At 52.5% G+C, this 12,380-nt stretch overlaps 1 protein-coding gene across 1 annotated transcript; it reads left to right on the top strand.

Moving 5' to 3' along the window:
- The first annotated feature begins 761 nt into the window (after nt 1-761).
- On the top strand, nt 762-3,366 carry Gpr27 (G protein-coupled receptor 27). The gene has a single exon (XM_076841080.1). The coding sequence runs from the start codon at nt 762-764 to the stop codon at nt 1,902-1,904; it is 1,143 nt and encodes a 380-aa protein (XP_076697195.1). The 3' UTR covers nt 1,905-3,366.
- Nucleotides 3,367-12,380: the final 9,014 nt, after the last annotated feature.

Below are 12,380 nucleotides of genomic sequence, written 5' to 3'. Positions count from 1 at the left end.
CGCTTGTGAAGCTCCCAGCACACTGCCACCCACAGCAGGGCTCCCGGGAGTCCCAGCGGGCTTGGGATTCCCATGAGTGTCACCACCGTTGATTACCACCAGCTTTCGGAGGCTAGCTTGTCCCGGTGCTCCCGCCCCCGAGGCCTCCCCGACCCCACGGTGCCGGGCGGCCTCCCCCACTCACGCCCGAGTGACCCCGGCGCGCCGCCGCCGCCAGACCCCCGTTACCTGGGGCCAACCGCGACTTGTCGCCACCTTGCGTCCTGGGCCCGGCCTCCCTCCCGGCCACCTCCCGGCCCGCAGCTGTCGCAGCGGCGCCCCCAGCCCGGCCGGGCCCAGGCGGCGCGGGATGCCTCGGCGGGGCTGGCGGCGGCCGCGCGGCGCGCTCCGGCGCAGGGGAGGGGGCTCGGCGGCGGCGGCGGCGGCGGGGGGCAGAGCCAGAGGCGCGGCGGCGGCAGCGGCGGCGGCGGAGGAGTGAGGAGCATGCGGGGGGCTGCGGGGGGCGGCGCGGGCCCGTCCGCAGCGGCGGCCGCTGCGCCCGGGGCGCGGGGAGTGGCCGGGGCCTCCTGCGCGCACCATGGCTGAGATGGCGGCGGCGGCGCGGCGGCGCGGGCAGCCGGAGCGGGACCGGCCGGGCGCGGGCTGAGTCCCGGGCCCGGGAGGCGCCAGGGCCGCGCGGCGGCGGCGGCGGAGCGCGCGGGCGGGCGGGCGGGCGGCCTGCGGGGCGGCGAGGCCAGGGCGGCCCCGGCGCGGAGACCGCGATGGCGAACGCGAGCGAGCCGGGCGGCGGCGGCGGCGAGGCGGCCGCGCTGGGCCTCAAGCTGGCCACGCTCAGCCTGCTGCTGTGCGTGAGCCTGGCGGGCAACGTGCTGTTCGCACTGCTCATCGTGCGGGAGCGCAGCCTGCACCGCGCCCCGTACTACCTGCTGCTCGACCTGTGCCTGGCCGACGGGCTGCGCGCGCTCGCCTGCCTCCCGGCCGTCATGCTGGCGGCGCGGCGGGCGGCGGCCGCCACGGGGGCGCCGCCGGGCGCGCTCGGCTGCAAGCTGCTCGCCTTCCTGGCCGCGCTCTTCTGCTTCCACGCCGCCTTCCTGCTGCTCGGCGTGGGCGTCACCCGCTACCTGGCCATCGCGCACCACCGCTTCTACGCCGAGCGCCTGGCCGGCTGGCCGTGCGCCGCCATGCTGGTGTGCGCCGCCTGGGCGCTGGCGCTGGCCGCGGCCTTCCCGCCGGTGCTGGACGGCGGTGGCGGTGGCGGCGGCGGCGGCGACGACGAGGACGCGCCGTGCGCCCTGGAGCAGCGGCCCGACGGCGCCCCCGGCGCGCTGGGCTTCCTGCTGCTGCTGGCCGTGGTGGTGGGCGCCACGCACCTGGTCTACCTCCGCCTGCTCTTCTTCATCCACGACCGCCGCAAGATGCGGCCCGCGCGCCTCGTGCCCGCCGTCAGCCACGACTGGACCTTCCACGGCCCCGGCGCCACCGGCCAGGCGGCCGCCAACTGGACGGCGGGCTTCGGCCGCGGGCCCACGCCGCCCGCGCTGGTGGGCATCCGGCCCGCGGGGCCCGGCCGCGGCGCGCGCCGCCTCCTCGTGCTCGAGGAGTTCAAGACCGAGAAGAGGCTGTGCAAGATGTTCTACGCCGTCACGCTGCTCTTCCTGCTGCTCTGGGGGCCCTACGTCGTGGCCAGCTACCTGCGGGTGCTGGTGCGGCCCGGCGCCGTCCCGCAGGCCTACCTGACGGCCTCCGTGTGGCTCACCTTCGCGCAGGCGGGCATCAACCCGGTGGTGTGCTTCCTCTTCAACCGGGAGCTCAGAGACTGCTTCAGGGCCCAGTTCCCCTGCTGTCAGAGCCCCCAGGCCACGCAGGCCACCCTCCCCTGCGACTTGAAGGGCATCGGCTTGTGAGGGTCTCCCCGCCTCTGCACCCCTAACCCAACCCAGCGTCCCCTTCGGCTTGGACAGTGACCTCGCTTCTCCCCGTCCTGTCCGGTCCCCTTTTTAATTTTCGGAGCTGCCTTCCAAAGGACTCTCAAAGTGGACACCCACTTGGATTGTACAGACTCCTGTTTGGGGGGCGGGGGAGGGGCAACTCCGCACACTCGTCCTGCTCAGCCTCCTTTCTTCCTGGGATGGGCCTGCAGTCCTTTTGTACTGGTTCTGACTTTTCTTTCACGTCTGCATTTTTTTTCCCCCAATAAAGGCTAGTTTTCTTCATGCATTTTCCTAAAGACCACGGCCAGTTTTCTACAGAAGCTATTTTTGACAACCTCAAGTGGCATCGCAGATCGCAGTGAGGTAGACAGAGGTGAGGGGCTTCACGAGTGGGCTTCCTTGGGTGTCTTCAGCTGGAAGCAGGAGGAGGGGGGAAAGTTGACCTAGGCGCTGCTGGACTGCCAGCTCAGCGTCAGTTGCGCAGTGGGGTTCTTCCAAAGCTTAAGAATTTAGCTCAGTGATGACATTGAACTTGACAGAAATCGGAGTCAGTAGGCAGTGTTTCTTTCTTTCTTTCTTTCTTTTTTTTAAAAGCAGTAAGTAAGTAAGGACTTGGTTCCTAGTTTATACTAAATACACAGCAGCCGCAGCTGCACTCTGTATTATATCAACCTTGAATGGAAACGTCTCAGTGACATTGTAACTTTCAAAAGAGTACAAAGTGTTTTGGTTAGTGAAGGTGTGGAGAAAATACAGTGTTGCATGCTTTTGTATGTATCTATTGTGGCTCAAGGATGGTGGGGCTCTGGAAGCCAAGTAAATCGTTTGGGTATTTTTTGCCAACAAAAAGTTGAGATACTTTTATGGAAATGGCTTGTGCTTTGAGAAACCGGGTTTTATTCTGTCTTATGAAACTAATTTCTACTTTGAAGATTGTTCTGTTGTTCATGAAATAAATGAATGAAACATAATGCTCCACTACTTCTTGGAGATGAGCATTTTCTTAGTGTTTGCTAGGTTAAGCTGTGCTGTTATTCTGATGGTTATTCTTTCAATTAATGACCAGAATTGTCATTTTAAATATTATTTCTCTGTTACATGTAATTTAAAACTGGAAGAAAACATTCTGCAAGTACTGTATAATATTTTTCGCTTAAACGGCTACGTTTTTATCAACGTATCTTCCGTTTTGAGGGTTTATATCTGTATTTCTCTTTGCATTACATGAATATACCAGTATTTTCACTCTGGAGTGGTGGTGGAGTTCTTTGAGGCTGGGATTGGTATTACTGAGAGTCTTGTATTGTCTGTTGCTAGTTCCAGTTTTTCTAGTTTGAACATTAGCATTCCAACACATCTGGAGACCTTTTGACTTCAAAGTGCCAGGTAAAATCCTGCACCATTTCTCTTTAAAGGGAAGAAATAGTAAACATATATAATGCTTTATAACTCTTTCACAAATGAAAAGTATGGGCTGGGGTTTTGCTCAGCCCTCTGTTCCATCCCCTGCACTGGAAAAACATTAAGAGTATGCTGATAAATAATAAATGAAAATGTGTATGAGCAAAGCAATCATTTTGATAAAAATAATAAAAATTTTTAAAATGAGCACGGTGAATATACTGGGATTTATTCTGAATGTAGTGCTAATGATTAAATCTTTAGTCCAAAAGGAATAAGTGATATGGGGATTGGCCAGTGTATTCACAATGGGCAGCACCGTCTTATTTTGTTTGCCAAAGTTAAGTCAGGCTGTGAAGACGGTCATGTTTGGAAAATGTGATAATGATTACCCCTAATTTCCCCTGTGTCACAAGTCCAGGTGGCCCTCAATCAACCGCGGGCCATTCTTCACACATCAGGGCCAATCCAGAGGCAGAGTATCCTGTGAAGTAAATCTCTGCCCATCTAAACCTCCACCCACCCCAGCGACCCCAGTTCATCAACACCACCGAGTCCCCATGAAGACAGTACCTGGTACGGCACAGGGACCAGCCATTACAGACTGTCCTAGGATGATGCTCCCTGGCCTTGCATTTCCAAATAGCTTCAGGACGTGAGCAATCCAGGCTTCTTGCTGGGGAGTGCTGGGGGGGACCCAGGAGGAGTACTGTGAGCCAGCTCCTTGGATGGCAGGGACCACCTCTGGGCCTCGGGCAGATAGGATCTCCTTTAGTCAGCCTGTATCCCAACTCTGTTACCTTAGGGTTTTTAACATAAAAAAATCTGATTAGATAGGAGAAGGCAAGCTTTTTAGTGAGAATTCGGTGGAGAGCAGCAAGAAATAGCGGCCAAAGGTGAGGGAAGAAGAAAGAGTTGAGAGACAGGGAAATGAGGTTTCCAGGAAAAAGCCGTGCCAGGAGGAAATGTGCCCCAACCTCAGCCACTGTGGGGGTCAGTGAGTCCACCAGTGTGCACTGTGGTTGTTGATTACAGGACTCAGAAGTCACCAAGGAAACGTGTCTGGAAGGCTCTGCCTGCTGTCTCGGGACAGGCCATATATCTAAAATGTCAAAATAGCTTGTTTATTTGGGAGTTAACTTAGCATACGCCTTTCCTCTAGAGTGAGAGAAATGAGTGATCCGTTACATTTGAAAAAAAAAAAAAAAAGAGAAGCCTATGAATAAATCTTCATCTGCATGTCCTGGTGTACAATTATTTGGTTTAAAATGAGTACTTTTAGGCATTTAATACCTTATATTAAATAGCGTTGCAGAAAGACCTGATCTTTTAAAGCGTATACCTGGTTTGTTCAGGGTTTGTGTGTGTGTGGGCGGGGGGGAGGGTGTGTGTGAATTTACTCATTGACTTAATTCATATTGTGTTCAGGTTTTAAAAGATAAGACATTTCAAGCAAAACCAGGAAGCCATGTAGTAATCCATGATCTCTGTTATCTACTACTCAGCCTTGTCAAATCTTGTCCTATTTGTCTCTTATTTTCTTTCCTTCTCTTCCTCCCTTTCTGCCCTTTTATTAAACTATCTCTCTCTCTCTTTCTCTCTCAAAGACAACAATTATTCTGCCGAGCCTTTGGTCTTGGCATTGGCCCCCAACAGTCTGATCCCTGTCCCCTACAAGGTGATAGGTTCCACTTTCTGCAGCTGCCTTGGGGTGCAGCTCTGCAGGTGGGTCTGTTATCAGGGTGGTGGACAGGTCCACTGCCTTCCGGCGGCCTGTGGGGTTGACTGGAAGCCTGGTCACATGGTCGGGCCCTGTGCCTCTCTCTCTGCAAGCTGTCCCTGCTTGCCCGAGAGCCTGATCACCCCCTGCCTGGGGTTCCCCACCGCCCTCCTTCACGACAAGCAATGGCTGCGACGGTGAGGGCAGACCAGCCTACGCACCAAGCCCGGGGTGGACACTGGGTCTGCCTGGATGCTGGTCCAAGACCTGGGCAAGCCTCCTGGCCCCACCTGGCTCCTCTGGGCTCCCACACTTCCCGGGGCTTCCCCAGGAGGGCCTGCCCCTGGCGCACACTGCTGGCTCCTGCCCCCAAGCTGCCGGCAGTGCTGTGAGCAGCCTGAGCTGTACCATGGCCTTTCCTTATGGTTCCTTACGTCCACCGTTGCTGCTGCTCCCCACGTGTGTGCCCAACTTGCAGATGGTGAGCTGCACATAGTGGGTGCACACCCAGCCCCTACCGAGAGCAAAAGTATCCCAGTCTCTAACGGACGGTCAAGGCACCACCTCAGTCGTCAGCTCCGAGTGCCATGAGAGACAGAGCCGCAGACCTACTGTCTGACCAGCGTTTCAACTTGTATGAATTTTAAGGTGTTCAGGACTAAAAAAAAATGTGCAGCTGCCATAAAACACTGTTCTGCATTCACCTGGCAGGTGATTCGCCCCCCATGGGCTGCCATGACCGCAGGCCTCCAGGACCCTCTTTCCGAGAGGCAAGGGAGGCCCGGGAACCCTCTTCACCACCTGTACCCTAGTCTCTTTGTGCCGCTTCTTGCCTGCTACAGGAGCACAAAGGAGGTTAAAAAGAAAACACTTGATCCCAGACCAAGGGGTCTGTCTGCTTTTCCCTAGTTTGGACAAGACTGTGGGGTTCTAATCTAGCCCCTGAAGAACCTTCTTTCCCTCTTTCTTTGCCTTTTGGATGTTCTTGGGTGAAGGTGTGATTTTTCAGCAGCCACCCTGAAACCACAAAGAGAGACACTGAACCTAACAGGGCAGAAAGAGAAGTGTGGGCGCCTATTTTAAGATTCTGGCTCTGTAACCAGAGACCCAACCTCATACTTCTAGGCTTTGAGATAAAACTACTATTGTTTCAGCCATTAATATCTAGGCAGGCTGTTATCTGAAACACCATGGTTTGAATATGTGATATCACCCAAAAGGTCATGCGTGAGGCTGTGCGGGAAGGTTGAGAGGTGAGGTGATGTGGTTGGGAGAGTCTTAAACTAATCAGTGCATTAATCCCCTAATGAGGAGTGGCCAGGTGGTGGCTATGGGCAGGCAGGGTGTGGCTGGAGGAGGCAGGTCACTGGGGCATGCCTGTGGGATTTATATTTGCTCCCGGGTGAGCATAACATTCCCCCACCCTCTGCTTCCTGGAGGCCATGTCCTGAGCTGCTTTCCTCCTTGACTCCCTGCCACCCTGATGTTCGGCCTCACCTGGGGCCCAGAGCAGGGAGCTGGCCATTTATGGATTGAGACTCTGAAACCACGAGCCTCCTCTAACTTCTTCTCGTCAGGTCTTTCAGTCACAGCAATGAGAGCCTGACTAACCTACAGAGGGACCAGTGACTACAATACCTGACAGGACTCTCCCTCCACCCCTGGAATGTCCTGGAACTGCCTTCACACAGTTAAAAAAGTTAGACATTTCCCTCATGTTTCTAGCTCCCAGGTAGTGCTGCCCACGGTGCATTGTCCTGGCTCTGGGAATAATGAGAAGGGTTGGACATGATTTATTAGTTATGACGAGGACAGTCCTCTTTAATTGCACTTCACAGTTTTGATTGGTATGTGCTTAAACTTTCTGAGATCGCCCATCTATTGCAGGAATCAGGAAAAGTGTCTGAAGGAATCCAGCTGTCCTGTCCCGTCAACAGATGGCCGCCCGGACTGGAAGGCCGCAGCCATGTCAGGCGGTGCGGAAGGACCCAGGGAGCGGAGGGGGCAGTTTTCTTGCTGATGAGGCAGCCAGTTAATTGGAGGAACTTGGCAAAGACACCCAGAACCACAGAGCAAGACAGACGCCAAGAGACGGACCAAGACGGGGCGGCAGGATAACGAGATACGCGGTCTGTACTGGGCGCTGAGCAGTGCGTCTCCACTTACCGACTGAGGGAGAAGGGAAAACCACAAAACCAGAACAAAAATGGTCCCCGTTCCATCTTCCCCTCATCCTGGTTTCTTACATGTTTCTGCCTCCCTCTGCTCTCTCCTTACTCTGGAATCTATTTAAAAATACATTTCTGTAAGTGAAATAAAAGCACACCATTTTCTCCTCAAAGTTTCCTGTTCTAGTTTTACCGGAATGCCCAAGTGCCAGTAAGGAGGCTGGTCCTTTTAATAGAGGAACTGTGTTACATCCAGTCTTGCTGTGGGGAGAACCAGCCAAGGGGCTGTCAGAGCCGAACAGAAATCAACAGTGACCCTCAGAAGACCACCCTAGCCCCTCCCCAAGGAGGGGAGCAACAGCAAGCTTACAGCACAGAAGAGGGTTATTATGTACTTTCGATTACGAGAAAAAGGGGCAAGTGGCAGGAGAGGGGCCAAGTAGGTACAGGTGAAGCTAAGTAGATACTAGGTACCTAGGAGAGACTAAGCAGGTAGGAAGTACCCAGGGGAGACTAAGTAGGTACTAGTTACCCAGATGAAGCTAAGCAGGTACTAGGTACCCTGGGGAGACTAAGTAGGTATTAGGTACCTGAGGGAAGCTAAGTGGGTACTAGGTATGTGGGAGAGACTAAGAAGGTAGGAGGTACCCAGAGGAAACTAAGTAGGTACTAGGTACCACAGCAGACACCAAGTAGATACTAGGTATCCAACCAACCCTGTATAAAGGTAAATACAGCTTGAAATTGGCATGTGAAAGCCTGAAGTCTTACAGTCACTTACAATTACGCAGAGATTTCCTGAAAGAATGCGTGCTTTGTAACGGCAAGGCAAACATGCCATGATCTCATCTCCCAGTCACATTAAGGAGACAGGTAAATTAAAGCTGTTACTACTTGGTACTTCTAGGAGGAACCATTTAGTCATTTACAAAATCAAGGTGTAAGTGGCCACCCTGCGACAGGTGGGGAGCACGTGGACAGGTGCAAAGCAGCATTCAGACACTTCCCAGGCTCCCCCAGCCGCCACCCCCCCAGCACTGCGCGTCTGCGTGGCTTCCTAGGCGCTATCTGAACCTGGAAAGAGCGAGGGCTGGCTTCACTGTCTTGAAGAGGCACACGGGCTAAGATTCTGAAGCCTTTGAAAATGGTTTGTTTCAATGCCAACCCAATGTTCTCTTATTAACTAATCGGGATTGGAACTGTCAGGTGCGGCGTGCAGGAGTACCCTAGGGTCTCCCTGGTCCTCTCACTGAAGACCCGCACCCCCCTTCTGTTTCCCATTTCCTCCTGGGTTTGACCCACACGCCTGGCAGTGTGCCAGACAGAGGAGAAAGGAAGGGACCTGCACAGGCGTTCACAGTACAGAGTGACATGCACAGCGGAGCTGTGGGGAGTGTCATTCTCTGAACCCACAGTCACGATCAGCCTCATTTGCATATCTGTCTTGAGGAATTCTGGGATACCCAGAGCTATTTCTAGGATATGATTTGCATAATTGTTCTAGCGGTTTGTGAGTAATGGTGACATGTGGTCTGACAGAGGATTGTTTAAGAATTTTGTAAGTTGCTTTGTAAGTTTTGCGAAGCTATCGGGATTGAATGCCTGCAGGTGTGTATTTAGCAATCTGTATCTAACACCGAACACAACACAGTGACACAGCCACAGTGAGTCTTCTGCTGAGGGCGGCCGCTTGACTGTAGCTAGGGTCATTCACTGGAAGTTTCAGCATTAAGGTTCATCCCTCCTCCTACCCCCAACACCTCTTGACAAGACTAAAATTCATTTAAACATCCTAAGAAAATGTACCGTGGTCACGGGCCTCAGTGACTTTCCCTCCTGCGTGGGCAGGTGACATCTTTCAGGGTTAGACACTGGCTGTAAGAAGGTAGTATTTTTGTAGTATTTGGAACGTGGGTGCTCTCATGGTCAAAATACACGGGTAAGTTCAGGTCTTTCTAGTCTGAAGAGTCTGCTTGGTTGGTCGGCAGTTCTTATTACTGTGTCCGTACAGGATCGTAACCACGACGATGACTTTCTTCTGCATTGGGACACTCACAGGTCTCGACACCCCCCGCCCCTCCGCTCCCATTTGGCTTCACACCTGAGCTAGCTGACCGCAGCAGAGACTCCCGTTTTGCCTCCTAGGGGCCATAACAGCTAAAGCCCACCTCAGCTGGACCAACCTGTGTCTGCCCGTCTCTCACCAGAAAGTCCCCAGGAGGCAGTGAATCTTGACTCCCTGCCCCGGACTTTATGCTACGGTCAGTTCCAATGTCCAAGTCAATTCTGGGTGCCTCCCTTCTGTGGGGCTGACACTAAAAAAAAAGAACACGAAAACCAAATTATCCAAAGATGACACAATCAAATTAAAAGGTGTCACAAACTAGCCAATGATTGGAAAGAATCCTTCCCTTGGTGACTAGGGTCGGGATGGGAGTGCTTTACCCAAGAGCCGCTTCTCTGTTCCTCCTGGGTAGGGGCGAGGCTGCGGGTCATCCGGGGATCACCTGGGACTCAGTTCTGCCACCTTCCCCAGCGCTGTCAGTCTCTGGACCCAAAGATGGGTGCAGGGTTGCGTCTCTGCTTTGCGGCGGGGAAGAGGGGTGCGTCTTCTTTTAAGTAGGTAAGGGAGACCATGGCTGCTCAGAGCATTACCAAGAATTGGAGCCACATGGCCCCACCTGGGCAGCCGTCTCCGGGTGTCTATATGGGCCAAAGGCCCAGCTCAATCTAGTGAGCAGGAGAGAGGGGAAGACAAGGGGCCGTGTGGGCATGGGGGGCCAGTGAGCGGCCCAACAACGACTTGTAAAAGATGGTGGTCGGGAGAGAGCTTCCCAGACCTCTTTCCCAGTCAGGACCAACCAAAGGCAAGAACATGAACAGAGAGGATTAATATTGATAATAACCAAACTAGAGCACCATGGTGGGCCACCTTCTGCTGCTCGTCTCTTGAGAAGCAGGGTGCCATCTTCCAGGATTTTATACAACTATTCATTCGTATGCACATTTGGGTCCTGAAATATTTTGCTTCTACATTTTAAACTCCAGTTTGGGATTTTCAAAAATACATATATGAGAGCCGATGTCTGGGTCTGGGCTGCGGCTCGGTGGTAGAGTGCTTGCCTGGCAAGCTTCAGCCCCTGGGCTCCATCCCCGGTACTACAAAAAGGAAAACATGTTCAGGAATACAGGCAGCTCAGCGAAGGTCCTGGGGCACGTCTGCAGAGAGTCACCATTACCAGGAGATGGGCTGACATCATTGATAGCACAGCAACGTGGCTGTCCTGCCCACCTGGGAGGGTGCTATGGCTTAGATGTGGTCTGTCCCCACGGGTCATGGCTGGCAGTACTGAGGGGTGGTGGGCAGTGTAGTAGGAAGAACTGGGTCATTGAGGGTGATGCTCTTGGAACAAATGGACATGATTGCCATAGGTCTACGGTTAGTTCTATGGAGAGGGCTGTTATGAAAAGGCAAGCAAGTCTGGCTCCTTCCTCCCCCATCTCTCTGGCAACATGACCTCCCTCTTCACCATGATGTCACCTGTCATGACAGGATACAGGGAAAGATCCCCTCTTCAGAGCTGGTGCCACACTGCTTGGATTTTTGGTCTCCAAAAGTATGAACTTATAAGTAAGGCTTTTATTAAATTTCTTTATAAAGTTTCCAGCCTCAGGTATCTTGTTATAGCAATGGAAAATACACTGATACAGATAGCAACTAGTGGGCCCTGTCAAGAAGGTACTGAGTTGATTTGCTTAAAAGTAACACAGAAGGGATGGAGGTGGGCATTGAGCAGTTAGAAAGGGAACAAGTTTGTCATTGAAATGATAGAAATAACATCTGTATGACAGACAGATGAGACTTCCTTTTTAAAACTTGCCTGTTTACAATTTTCCGTAATAAAAGTTTTGTTGATTTGCTTGTTTTAAGAATGAGCCAAATGCACACATGCCAGGCTTAATCACATCTATAAGGAAACTCAATTTGGGAAACTTCTCAACAGTTACTCAAATCTAACTTAATAAAACACAATTTCCCCTAATTTTGCTTGTAAAGCTTTTGAGTCTTTGTAACAAAAACTTTTTTCCCCCCATGAATTACCCACATTTGAATCAAGATGAAGAAAATTTGGACATAAACAACATGGAAATTTGCTTGGAAGTACAATCTAAAGATGTGAAATCATTCACATGTGATCGAGTTTATTTTATCTGTGCCTTTGCCTTGAACTTTAAAGAGAAACTTATGAAAAATTTCTTCCTGGAAACATAGCGAGCTACAGATAGAGTTGATCCATTTTCCGTCACTTGCTTTGCAAGCAGTGTGAAACATTAGCCTTTCACGACTTTGGCCACAAAATGTTTTGTTTTTAATGATTTTTTTTTTGTAAGAGAGAGAGAAAGAGAGAGAGAGAGAGAGAGAGAGAGAGAGAGAGAGAGAGAGAGAGAATTTTTTAATATTTATTTTTTAGTTTTAGGTGGACACAACATCTTTATTTTTATGTGGTGCTGAGGATCGAACCCAGTGCCCCGTGCATGCCAGGCAAGCACATTACTGCTTGAGCCACACCCCCATCCCTGTTTTTAATGATTTTGCAAAGGTGTAACATTTTATGTATTATTTCACCTTTTGAAAGTGAGGTAAAAATGTATCACTAAGTAATATTGAGCAGACACAAACCAACTTCAGATGAAACCAGTGGTTCTCATGGAGAGGGACATCTGTCCTCACCTGCAATCTCCTTCACAACATCTGGAGACCCTGTCAGTCATCCCAGCCAGGAGGTGTCGCTGGTGTCTGGGGCAGTGGCCAGGATGCTGCTGGACACCCTAGACACAAGTGTGGGTAGACACTCTGGCCTGGGGGGAATGCATACCTGCATTACCTGTGAGACCTTCGTGTGGCGGAACCTGCCTGGTGGCCCTCCTGTCTGCCCCTTGGGGGATGGGCCATGGTGCAACCTCACACCTCTGGGCAGGATGGACAGCATGTGAAACCCCCAGGGGTTTAAAGACACACCAGGTGTTCACTCCACAGAACCTGGGCCCACTGTCACGCACCCCGACTTCCCACTGTCTCGCTTTTAGTCTCTGGTGTCCAGCGCACACTTTATGGACCACACTGTGCTCCTCTGGGTGTTACTGAGTCTGCTGGACAGT

Source organism: Callospermophilus lateralis, chromosome 20, assembly GCF_048772815.1.
Source record: "Callospermophilus lateralis isolate mCalLat2 chromosome 20, mCalLat2.hap1, whole genome shotgun sequence".
Taxonomy (NCBI): Eukaryota; Metazoa; Chordata; class Mammalia; order Rodentia; family Sciuridae; genus Callospermophilus; species Callospermophilus lateralis.
Note: the sequence above shows the minus strand (reverse complement) of the source record. Positions and strands in the feature narration are given on the sequence as shown.

Excerpts from the sequence above, each read along its gene's own strand:
- Gpr27 (XM_076841080.1), top strand. The coding sequence starts at position 762 with ATGGCGAACGCGAGCGAGCCGGGCGGCGGCGGCGGCGAGGCGGCCGCG.